The sequence below is a fragment of the Loxodonta africana genome, chromosome 6 (genome assembly GCF_030014295.1).
Source record: "Loxodonta africana isolate mLoxAfr1 chromosome 6, mLoxAfr1.hap2, whole genome shotgun sequence".
Lineage (NCBI taxonomy): Eukaryota > Metazoa > Chordata > Mammalia > Proboscidea > Elephantidae > Loxodonta > Loxodonta africana.
In genome coordinates this window covers 1765962-1778488 of record NC_087347.1, presented here as the reverse complement: position 1 = coordinate 1778488, position 12527 = coordinate 1765962, and the positions used below count along the sequence as shown (strand labels likewise).

Sequence of the window (12527 nt, the reverse complement as noted above, 5' to 3'; positions counted from 1 at the left end):
ACTGTCAGTGGTACAGCAGCTTCCAGATAAACACTAGAGGCTGAAAAGTTCATGGTCGCCATATGGACCACCAGGCACGAAAAAGTTAAAATACTTAATACATCCTTTCCTGATTATCAGACAATTAATGAACAAACAGTTGCTTTATATGACGTAAGAGATGTCTCCCTCGATGCCAGTAACATCGAAGTTACACATTTCCCTATGTTGAAATTTCATACAGATTTTCAGAAAATGTGAAGTTCTACCAGTTATATATGAAGTGTATGTTGAGAACACATTCTTGAGAATGTTTTATTTAAAATGTTACTGAGTTTGGAAGAAATAAATGTAAATCTTCTATCTCAACATCAGCCAGAAAACCATTGTAACAGGGAGTACAAACATCCTATGAGGTTTCGGTCTTGAAAACCAAGAGGCAGTCTGCTAGGAAAATGTCAACCAGGGAGATGTTGTGTGGCAGATTTCTAGTTGTTGACTCAGGCAAGGATGGTCAGTGAATGCTGAAATCACTGGAGAAGGATTGTTAGAGAGCTGGATGGTTGCACACGTGCCACAGCATCGCCCCAGAGACCTTGCTAACAGCCGAAGGGAAAAATATGTTCCTGGGCTGTCTTGGAATCACCAGGTCATCCAAGTGATTGAACTTAGCATCCCTAATGGTAGGACAAGCTGATGCTGTGTGCCCCCGGTGTGATTCATGTGTGAAGCATACTGGACAAAATGTTAAATCAGAGTCTAACCAAGCATTTAGACCTAACTCCAAGTTTACAGAAAATGTGAGGGCCAGAGGAACAAGTTAAATGACACCACAAGGAAGCAGGCAGATAAATCCAGACAGAATAAGGGACATTCTAGCCTGGGTTTCTTCAAAACATCAATTTCATTTAAGAAAAAAAAAAAAAAAGGTCAGGGGGAATGTTCTAGACTAGAAGAGACTAAAAATTACACCTCCTGGGAAGATACCCTTAAAGAAACGGGGTGTGCCTGGAAGGGCCACACCCTCAAGTCAAGCTTCTTTACACCCCAGGTGCGAAGAACTTAAGAAACATAAAAACCTTTTTTTTGTCCCATCAGTGAGTGTAACATCTTTGCCCCAGCCTGGTGTTCAGGAGCTTCTGGAATGTTTACAGAGACAATACAGGTGAATATTTTTGAGTTCCATTTTTTAAAAATATGAAGGTTACAATCTTTAAAAGTTGTCAGTTTCAAATACATCGTTTATAATATACCGTTGTAGTGAGTAGTACCATTGGTGACGAGTTAAATTCCCAGTTCAGCATTTACTAAATCCTGGAGAAAACTGCCCGGAGGTTGGCCACACTAAATTACAAGATCTGGAGTTGTCGGGTTTATAAAAAGGGTATACTACTGTGGACTAGTGGGATGATGCATTGGGAAACACGGGTGTGTGAGACAGGAACCATACAGTGTGCCACACACAAATGAACTTACATATTGAAAAGGAGAGGAGATGGGAGCATAGGAACAAACTCCCACAGGAGCTAAAAAGAACGGTAGCTGAAAGTCTGAGCCAACCACCAGGTGGTGGGGTATTATGAAAAGTATTTTTAAATAGGCTATGGCACGAAAAAGTCTTATGTCTTTTAAACAGTCTAATTCTGCGACTTTTATTAAAGGAATGTACTTTAAATGTTTTAAGGTAAAAGTGTTGAAGGCATGTGCGTGCATTGTTTTCATGATCCTCCACTTTCCATTAACTGACCAGCTGCCAGTCATAGGCATGGCGGGAAGACTGACAGATTACCGCCACTGTAATTCTAATTCTACACACTTTGTATTGGCCACGTAACCAGACTCACGTTGTGTAAGTGTAGTGCGATAGATTTACACCTAACAAATAACGTTTAAGAGTTTATCCCAAAACAGTTACTCTGCTTTACCCGTTCCTGGTGGAGGCACTAGCTCAGCTGACAGTGTAGTTCCATTCTCAGTTCCAGGTCCCTCATGACACAGCTGCCTCCGATCAGGTTTTAGCCCTTCCACGGGACCAAGCTCTGGGTTTTAGTAATGTAGATTTCCCAGTGCAGGTGGCATGCTAGTACCACAAGAAGTCCTGTGAAAATAGGGTAACTCCATCAGGTGAGTCTGGGACACTGCATGTTATGCTCCTTTCCAGGAGATACGTAAGGCACACTTAAGTTACTAAAAATAGTCTGGCTCTGACAATGGAACTAGCCTCCTGCCACAAAGAAATATAAAAATTTGAGACCATTCTGTTCAGGCCATGGACAGCAAGCATCACAAGACTGCAGTCCCTGAGAGGAGGGAAATCTCAAAGGGAGGTCCATGATTACCCAACTCTTTGCCTGGAACAGTTGCTGAAGAAGCAAAAATTAAAGTTAGGGTAGCTGGAGTCTGTCAGTGTGTGGCTGAGGGCTGGGCAGTCCTGGCACAAGGACAGCCCATCAGAGGCTTACGACCTAGCTGTGCTGGGGGAAGAGCAGAGCTGGGGGATAATGGAGCTCCAGCCGTCCCCAAGAGGTCTTATTAACACCCTTGTCATCTAGCTGGACACCAAACAAGGCCAAGCCTTAGAGGTAAGGACCATACGTTCAAGTAAGGCCTACTCTAAATGCACGCTAATAAACCCTAACATCAAGCTTCAGCATAATTCCCAGGGGAGACAGCATTTGCAGGTCAAGTCCTACCAGTTTAGGGGGGCTTGGGAAACACGTGGACTTTCTGCAGACCCACCCTAACAGAGTGTAAAACCAAGTCATCAGCCAGTAATTGAATTGACTGTTAGAACAAAACACCAAACCTCTTCAGAGAATCCAGCGTCTCTACAACATACTGTACACAATGTCCAGCATTCAATCCAAAATCACTAGACATACAAAGAAATAGAAAAATGATCCATAATTAAGAAAAAAAAAGTCAGCAGAAACCAAACCCAGGATTATTAGTCACAGAGCCACTTCAGAGAGTTGTTTTTTTGTTTTTTGTTTTCTTTTTTTCCTTTTCTGTCTTGTTTCTTTCTTAATCAATTAATGTATCTCCAGACCTGGAGGTAAATTGTGGCACCTGTTGTTCTTCATTACCACTTCCAGACCGTTCCTCTTCTGCAAGCGGCTCTCACAGTTGCTCACTTTGTAATGCTCGCTACGCTCTGTATGGCTGTCATCTGCAGACCTCCAAGCCACTCATCTTCCATCTTTACACAATCCTAGTGCTGGGCTCCCTCTTCAGCACTGTTCCTGCCCTAATTGGTGATTTCAGCATCCATGTAGAAGATCTTTCCAGTACCTAGCATCTCAGTTCCATAACCGCCTCACCTCTAAAAATCTTTTCTTCCACCACACCTCAGATACCCACTCCCTTGACCTAAACCTTGTCATTACCAGTAAATGCAGCCCCTCCACAATAGCTTCAGGCACCCCACCCTTGACCACCACTGTCAACCTCCCACCCTTGACCACCACTGCCGACCTCCCACCCTTGACCACCACTGCCGACCTCCCACCCTTGACCACCACTGCCGACCTTCCACCCTTGACCACCACTGCCAGCCTTCCACCCTTGACCACCACTGCCAACCTTCCACCCTTGACCACCACTGTCAGCCTTCCACCCTTGACCACCACTGCCAGCCTTCCATCCTTGACCACCACTGCCAGCCTTCCACCCTTGACCACCACTGTCAGCCTTCCACCCTTGACCACCACTGCCAGCCTTCCACCCTTGACCACCACTGCCAGCCTTCCACCCTTGACCACCACTGCCAGCCTTCCACCCTTGACCACCACTGTCAGCCTTCCACCCTTGACCACCACTGTCAGCCTTCCACCCTTGACCACCACTGCCAGCCTTCCACCCTTGACCACCACTGCCAGCCTTCCACCCTTGACCACCACTGCCAGCCTTCCACCCTTGACCACCACTGCCAGCCTTCCACCCTTGACCACCACTGCCAACCTTCCACCCTTGACCACCACTGTCAACCTTCCACCCTTGACCACCACTGCCAGCCTTCCACCCTTGACCACCGTCAACCTTCCACCCTTGACCACCACTGCCAACCTTCCACCCTTGACCACCACTGTCAACCTTCCAGCTCGCTCCCTTAGTGGCCTGCCCCCAATAATGTCTCACCCCATCAGACCTACAGCCAGTGAGCCTACCGCTTTTTGACTGTCCCCCACTTTCCTCATGTCCTCACTCCCTTCCTTCGGTTCTGAGGAGCACTTGCATACTGCTGATTGCCCTCTCTGCCCTGTCTTCCTCTCCCAGATTCACCTGAAAAACTCTGCTTAAACCAAATAGCTGAGTGTGACTGGGGGAAAAAAAAAGAATGCTGACTGAGGTTACCGTAAATGCAAAGCTTAAACTTCACATGAGACCTTAATACTGCCCCTGAGTCCTATGTCCAGCTCTTTTCTCCTGGGTTACCGTTGCACATCTCCTTCCTCAATAGCTGCTTTCTGCTGGCTCTCAGCTGGTTGTTTCTCTGTGAAGGTTGAAGGTGATTCCACACATTCTTTCCACCACATCAGCCACCTTCCCTCACCTTGCGTCCTGTCACCCAGGGTGAAGGGTTGTTCTCCCCGAAGCTGGCCCCAATTCCATTTGAGGTCACCTCCAGCAGTTGCGCCACCTCTCCCCTACACCTCTGTCTTGCCTCTGCAGAATCATTCCTGTCAGCTCACTAACATGCTGCAGTTCTCCAATCCCAAGCCTTCTGTTGGCCTTGAACTTGCCCCCCATCTCTGTTCCCTTTACGTTGCCTCTGGCCATTGCCCCCCATCTCTGTTCCCTTTACGTTGCCTCTGGCCATTGCCCCCCATCTCTGTTCTCTTTACGTTGCCTCTGGCCATTGCCCCCCATCTCTGTTCCCTTTACGTTGCCTCTGGCCATTGCCTGGCTGCCTCTGTTTGCTCGCCTCCCACCCTCTTTCTTGAGCCCCCTGGTGTCCAGAGGGGTATTTGCCCACCAGTGGCCTGCCAGGCAGTGTACATTCCCACAGGCCAGTGCCGTGCTAGACTCAAACCTTAACATGTTTTGACTGTCTCTACTAGTGGACGTGTGGGCAGATTCAGTGTGCCATTCATGCTCCTCTCAGTGGACACATTTGCCAACTCTGCTCTTGAAGTTCTTTTTTCACACAGCTTCCAGGGCATCACACCCTTGGTTCTGCCATCTCTTTAGTCACTTGGTCATCTTTGCTGGTTCCTCTTCAGGTCCGCACCCCCCCCCCCCCGCCCACCACCTGTAAAGTACCCTGGAGTACCCTGGGGTTCAGGCCTCGAACTTTTTCTCTGATCTGTCTCCCTCGTGAGTCCATCCAGTCTGACGGCCTTAAATACCACATACATGCTCTGGCCGCTGTGACAGCCTTACATACCACATACGTGCTCTGGGCGTCCATGTTCGTATTCCCAGCCCTAGTGTCTCTCCTGGACGCCAGATTCATGGGTCAGCTGTTTGCTCGATGTAGGGCCATTGTTGGATGTCTGTGAGTCCCTGGGTGGTACAAATCATTAAGTATGCAACTACTAACCAAAAGGTTGGAGGTTCAAGTCTACCCAGGGGCACCTTAGAAGAAAGGCTTGGTGATCTGCTTCCAAAAGGTCAGAGCCATTGAAAACCCTGTGGAGCACAGTTCTCTGACACAAACGAGGTCGCCATGAGTCAGAATTGATGGCAGCTGATGGTGCTGCTGCTGTACGTCCCACTGCCCCCCAACAACATGGCCAAACCTGGACCCGTGAGCTGCTCTCCCCAGTATCCCCGATTCTGCTCCATCTTGGTAAATGGCAGCTCCATCCTTTTAGTTCCTCAGGCCAAAAACCTCAGGGTTTTCTTCACTTCTCCCCCTTCTCTTACATGCCACACCCAGTCCAACATCAAGTTCTTGCCTTTACCTTCAAAACAGACCCAGAATCTAACTGCTTTTCACTTCCACTGGCCCCAGCCGCCATTACTCCTTCCCTGGGCCACAGAAATAGCCTCTAGTTTGCAGCCCTGCAGCCTGCCCTCTGTAGAAGAGTGACCCTTTTACAACATGAAAATCCTTCAAGGGCTTCCACCACATTTAGGAGTAGAACCCGAGGTCTTGCAAAGCCCCTGTGGGCTCCCCTGCCCTGCCGCTCAGCTCGTCTGACCCTCTGCTCCCCACTCTGCCCACCGGCGCCAGCACCCACCTGCATTGCTCCTGGCTGCATCCCCAGCACACCAAGCCAAGCCTGGGCCGCAGTGGCTTCAACGAGTCAATGTAGAAGAAATTGTTACTCCAGGATCTAAGCTACTGACGTGAGCAATTCAGGCTCACAGGTGGGGTCACGTCACAGAATTCCATACTATCGTAATCTTAGCACACTGATGTTGCGGGGCTCTTTCAAGGACAATCAGTGCTTCGTCCAATGCGTGAAACCCCTCCACAGCGTTCCTAATAAGTGGCCATCAGCCACTACTCAAGTGATGAGACCTGACTTCTTTCTATCCCATGAGGGCGGTTCCTGTCATAACTCTGTAAGTTGAGTTGAAATCTGTCACCTTTTACCTTCAGCCCACCCTTGTTCTGTCCACAGTGGATTCACAGAGAGCAAGTCCAGCCAGCCCCCCTTCCACAGGAAAACACCTCACTTTCTCCCAATGTTTGCCCCTCAGGCTTGGGGCTGTCACCTCAGCGTGACTCCTAGGAGGGCATGATCAGAGCTGGGGACGAGACCTGCAGGGAAGCTGGACTGGTACCTCTTGTCCTGTCTGTGCTGCCTGAATGCACCACAGCTTTTCACCTGGCCTCGCATTTAAACTGTCTGCGGTCCCAGACCCCTGTAAGCAGAGGGTGCAGCAGCCAGCTTGCGCTGGCCCGTTGGGTGCCTTTCTCCACAGCCCATTGTCAGCGATCTGTGTTGTTGCCTAAAGTCAGCCCGGTGGGGTATTTACACCTCAGATATCTGTAAGCACTACCAGTCAGGGTGTCTTGGTCATCTAGCACTGCTGTAGCAGAAATAGCACAAGTGGATGGTTTCAACAAAGAGATTTATTTTCTCACAGTCTAATAGGCTAGAAGTCCAAGTTCAGGGCGCCGTCTCCAGGGGAAGGTTTTCTCTCTCTGTCGGCTCTGGAGGAAGGTCCTGTCATCAGTCTTCCCCTGGACTAGGAGCTTCTCTGCACATGAACCTGGGGTCAAAAGGACACACCGTGCTCCCAGCGCTGCTTTCTTGGTTGTATGAAGTCCCCGTGTCTCTCTGCTCGTTTCTCTCTCTTATGTCTCAAAAGGGATTGACTGAAGACACAATCTAATCTTGTGGATCGAGTCCTGCCTCATTAACATAACTGCCTCAAATCCCACTCATTAACATCCTAGAGATAGGATTTACAACACATAGGAAAATCACATCAGAGGACAAGATGGTGGACAGTTACAGAATACTGGGACTCATGGACTAGCTGAGTTGTCAGATATTTTGAGGGGACACAATTCAATCCATGACACAGGACTTCTCTTTTTTTCCAGGGAGCTGGTTGGTAAACTGTTGCCAGCACACCACCACCTGGGCCCTCAGTGGTGGCTTTCCCAGGTGCGCCTCACCTTGTCACCCTTCATGCAGTTGCATGGTCGTGTGGGTTTCGCCTGGCGCCGTGGGCTTCAGGGGGTGTTTTCTTAGAGGTGGTTTTCTTGTCGCTACTTTTCCCTCCGTGGTATTCTTTAGAAACTTAATAGAGACAGAGTCACCAGTCTCTCACAGCCTGCCATCCTGCCCCACGCACATCTGCTGGCCAGTGTGAGCAGGAGCCACATCCACATGCCATGCGTGCTACGCTGACACGTGTGTGCTGGACATGCACTGGGCACAGGCATGGCAAAGGGCTTGCTGCGACCTGAGACGCTCTAAGCTCCTGACAGTGAGAGGACTCTTCCTGCTGAGGGCAGGTACCCTCCAGGGGAGCATGGCAAGCATGCCAAATTTGGGAATGGTACCTCTGAAGCCTACCACCACCAGGAACGTCACAGCAGAACAAGCCACAGAAGTAATCTGTAGAGTATTCAGGGATGGTACCTGTGAAGCCCTCCACCACCAGGGAAGTGTTCTGTGGAGATTCATGAATTTTAGGTGGGGCAACCTCTGATGTACTTGATACGTTCAGTCACAGCAGGTCAGGTCGTCTGGGCCTTGGGAGTGATTACTGAGAACTGGTTTGCAGGCAATGTAACCAGACCTGCTGTTAACACTTGGCCGGGAAGACGAGGGAGGTCTTGTCAGCGTTGCTTTGTTCTTTCTCTGATGATCTTAGTTGAAATTTGCCCCTGGCCTGGTGAGTGGCCCAGGTTCTGGGCATGAGCAAGTACATTCCAGTTGAATGGTGGCCAGGATGTATGTACCAAGAGAGGATGGAAGGTTTCAGGATGTGCCTGGGAGGACTGGATACAGGGTCTTGGGAGTGTCTTCATGGCCACGCTTCCAGCCTGGGTCCACGGGGCTGAGATTCAGGTCTGTCTGACTGTCTGCTCTAAAGGCTTTTCTAATGTACGTGTGTGTCCGTGTGTCCTCCCAGATGAACGACAACCTCATCGAGAGCTGGAGTGACCTGGATGAGCTGAAGGGCGCCAGGAACCTGGAGACGGTGTACCTGGAGCGGAACCCCCTGCAGAAGGACCCCCAGTACCGGCGGAAGATCATGCTGGCCCTGCCCACCGTGCGGCAGATCGATGCCACGTTCGTCAGGTTCTGAGTCCCTGCTCCTCACTGCTCCCTGTCCTCCAGGAACTTCCCAGCCACGGTTTTTTAATCTACCTTTTGCTCTTGAAATCGTCCTCCGCCAACAGTCACAAGCCCAATGGCAATAAAAGGCGCTGAGTGGTAACCAAGGTGTGTGGTGCCCGCTCTCCAGTCTGAGGTGCCATCACTGTTAAATCTCGCCATGCAGCGCGGCACTCCTGGTCACTTGTGAACGGTTATTGTAGCCACGAGGGAGGCCACAGCCCTGCCTGCGTCGTGTGAGACGGAGGGTCTGAGAGTGTGGAGATGTCCCGTGCTGCTCACATGGTCCTCAGGCGCCGTTCCCGCATCATGACCAACGTCAGCCGAGAGGTCTTTAATCTTGGAGACCAACTGGTGCCAAGTTTGAAAAAATTGCATATATTAAAAAATAAATAACCAAGAATTCGGGTACAAGATGGTCAGCCTTTTGTGGTGGCCAGGTGGCTATGAGCGCTCCCCTGCCCGCCGAGGTAGCCATAGGGAAGGGGTGACATCCGCGCCGCACAGCTGCTTTGTGCTGCCGGCAGAATTCGAACCCAAGTCGGTCTGCTCCAAAGATCAGGCCCTTAGCCATTTACAGAATTCCCTCCCATCCCTACCCTGTCGTTGTTTTGGCTAGTTTGTTATAAAATTCACAGTGACCCCCGCCTGGAGTCTGAACCTCATGTTCCAAGGCTCTGCCACCTCTCAGGTCTCAGGTTTCCCCTCTGTAGCATGGAGAGCTGGTCCTGCAGCCACCAGGGGTCCGTTGCAGGTCAGAGGCTCTGGAGCAGCCCTGCCCTAGGGGGAGCACTCGCCACATGGCAGGTGTCCCACGGCCACAGATGGCAAGCAGCAGCCCAACTGGACAACAGAGGTTGAAGCACGTCCATCACCATAGGAAGGTCTCCTGGGCAGTGCTGCTGTAGGCTCCTGTTAAATATGAAAGTATTAAAGGTAACGGTGTGAAATGTATGTGGTTGTTAGGTGCTGTCGAGTCGGTTCTGACTCATAGCAACTCTGTGTACAACAGAAGGAAACAGGGCCCGCTCCTGCTCCATGGTTACAGTTGTTGCTCTGCTTGAGCCCATCGTTGCAGCCACGGTGTCAGTCCACCTCCTTGAGGGTCTTCCTCCTTTTCACTGATCCTCCACTTTACCAAGCATGATGCCCTTCTCCAGGGACGGGACGCTACTGACAACATGTCCAAAGTATGTGAGACGAAGTCGTGTAATCCTCACTTCTAAGATTGTACTTCTTCCAAGACAGATTTGTTCGTTCTTCTGGCAGTTCATGTATCTTCAATATTCTTTGCCAACACCATAATTCAAAAGCGTCAGTTCCTCAGCCTTTCTTACTCATTGTCCAGCTTTTGCATGAAATGTATAGAAAAGAGAAATTAAGCTTTGTCACAAGAGAATAGAATATGACTATTGAGTTGTTTCCAGCCCTGCAGACACCTTAATCATCCTGTGAGACCCGAGTCCGACTTCGTGCAAAGCGGTAAGGGAATAAACGTGTGTAGTCAGGTTGTTAGTCAGGTTAAGTCACTAAGTGTGGGGAAATTTGTGACAGCAGCCATAGAAACAAGCACACGTGTGACATGACACCTTTTCACATTCTGCTCTGGGCTCTCAGGATGTCCTGTTGGACCCTCACTGTGCAGACTGATTCCAGAGCCAGCTTCAGGCCCATCTCCCCCATGCACCTGCGGGAGGGCAGGGCACACAGGTGAATGTGCTCCCTTCCCTGTGTCCCCTCCTTGGTCCCCTCTAGCCCCTCTCACATCTCCCACCACCTCTGCACTGTGATGTCACAGGTGCTTGACCCCAATCCCTGGGTCTCCCCCGCCTGGAGCTGCAGTGGGCCATCACTCCTTGGCAGCTCGTCTGATTGTGGCCTATACACCTTCTGGAGCTCTTGCTGGCAGGGGGCTGGGCCCTCACGACCCTCAGATCCTCACCCTGCTCCCTGTCACCTAGACTGGAAGGTGACCACACAAGAGTGGCCACACATGGGCTGGTTAGCAGACTCCAATGGGCACCAAGGGCAAGGGGAGCTGAGTGGGGGACTGGTCCCTATGCTCCCACCCCATCACCCACCCTTGTCCCAAGGCCCCGCAGGGGAGACGGGCAGAGCCAGAGACCCTGTGGAGAGGGGCTGCACCTGAGTTGGCAGGACGCGTGGCCTTCCGGGGTGGCCGTGATAGGATACGGCCAGGAAGGACAGCACACCATGAGGCCCCCATAGCCACCGGAAAGGACAGCACACGGTGAGGCCCCCATAGCCATCAGGAAGGACAGCACACAGTGAGGCCCCCATAGCCACCGGGAAGGACAGCACATGGCCAGGAAAGATAGCACACCTTGAGTCCCGCATAGCCACCAGGGGGGACTGTACACTGTGAGGCCCCATAGCCACTAGGGGGGACAGACACTCCAGAACAGGCATGCAGGGATGTGGGCACCAGAAGATCAGGACTGAGAGGGCAGGAGAAGAGGTGAAGACACAGATGTCCCTGATGGGACCCTCAGCTGCACACCTGGGGGGGCCCCCAGAGAGTCCTGGGTCTGCAGTCATGAGAGGTGGGGGCGGGGGACCGGGGAGAGGGGCCAATTTGAGAAGCCACAGCCTAGGGGGTGGGGGCAGGGGAGAGAGGAAAAGGGTGGGGAGGGACGGAGTAAAGGGGGGAGCCCAGGCTGCTCAGGAGCATAAGGAGGACCCTTGGTGGCCACGTGGTGCATAGTCAGTAGAGCTGCCGTGAGGGGGCAAAGGAGGCATGGAACCCCCACCCCGTAAGCCAGAGCCCTTGGCAGGAGAGCTTGGAGGTGGGGGTGGGGCAGAGACTGGGCTGGGAGCAAGGGTGGCACAGGTCAGGCCCTTGGGGGTCGAAGGGGCTTCCCTTGACAAGAAGATCGAGAGCCCACGCTGGGACCGGCTGCGGGCAGAGCTGCAGACAAATCCAGAGGGTCCCCGCAGAGCAGACACGTGCCTTTCCCCAGGGATGGGCCACCGTTGGTCCAAACCAATCAGCACGGACAGACCTGGTCCCCTTCCAGATTGCCCTGTGGCCAGAAGGCCTGGAGACTCATAGCCAGCCAGCGACACCTGCTTTCCTGAGGAAAGGGGAGGTGCAGCCGGCAAGGTGGCAAGGTGCGCTTCCTTTCCTGCCACCTCCTGTGTGGACTTGATGGCTGGGCCTGCAGCAGCTGACTTGCCACCGTGAGACAGAGGCTGGAGGATTGCAAAGACTGACTCCTCAGAGCCACCACACCAACCCAGGTGTCCCCACCCCCCACCCCCCCCCGCCACTTGGGATGAGAGAAAAAAGGCTTCTTTTGCTTAAACCTCAGTTGTTGGATGGCGTTTTTGTTGGTCTGTTTTGTTTTCTACTTCCAGCAATGCATTTCTAAATGTTACACGAGTGGATGGAAAAGTTAGGGCCGAGCTATGTTGGCTCACCAGCCGCAGGCCTGGCCCTTCCAGCACCTGCAGCCTGAGGAGACACCAGTGCGATGAGAAGCGTGTTCTCCTTTCTTAATTTTCAACTACAAAAGTAATGCAACTTGAAAAAATATCCAACCATCAAGAATTGTATCAAGTGAAAATTGAAAACCATCCCCCCAGCGAGTGTCTTTTCAGGCGTTTGTGTGTGCTGGCCCGCTCCGCCTCCGGCTGTGGTGGTGTTTGCCTCAGCACCTGTGAAGCTGTACTTCCTCAGGGGACAGCCCTGGGCCAGAGCCGGGCCCCTGGGAGGCGGCGTCTCCCCGGGAGGGCTCTTTGCCAGGGACTGGCCAGAGCAAGAGCTTCGAGGAGCAT

General features: G+C 51.7%; 1 protein-coding gene across 3 annotated transcripts in view; it reads left to right on the top strand.

Moving 5' to 3' along the window:
- The window catches only part of PPP1R7 (protein phosphatase 1 regulatory subunit 7), a 39555-nt gene extending 29038 nt beyond the window's left edge, over positions 1–10517 (top strand). Inside the window, exons 10-11 of one of the 3 annotated variants that reach the window (XR_010322195.1) lie at positions 1078–1144; positions 8524–8634. Coding sequence is in view for 2 of the 3 variants with exons in the window: in XM_064286378.1 (XP_064142448.1) it covers positions 8524–8700 (177 nt within the window). In the remaining variant the exon portion in view is untranslated. Of the gene's footprint in view, positions 1–1077; positions 1145–8523 lie in introns of all 3 variants that reach the window. The other 2 variants (XM_064286378.1, XM_064286377.1) reach the window with 2 other exon arrangements.
- The last annotated feature ends 2010 nt before the right edge of the window (positions 10518–12527 follow it).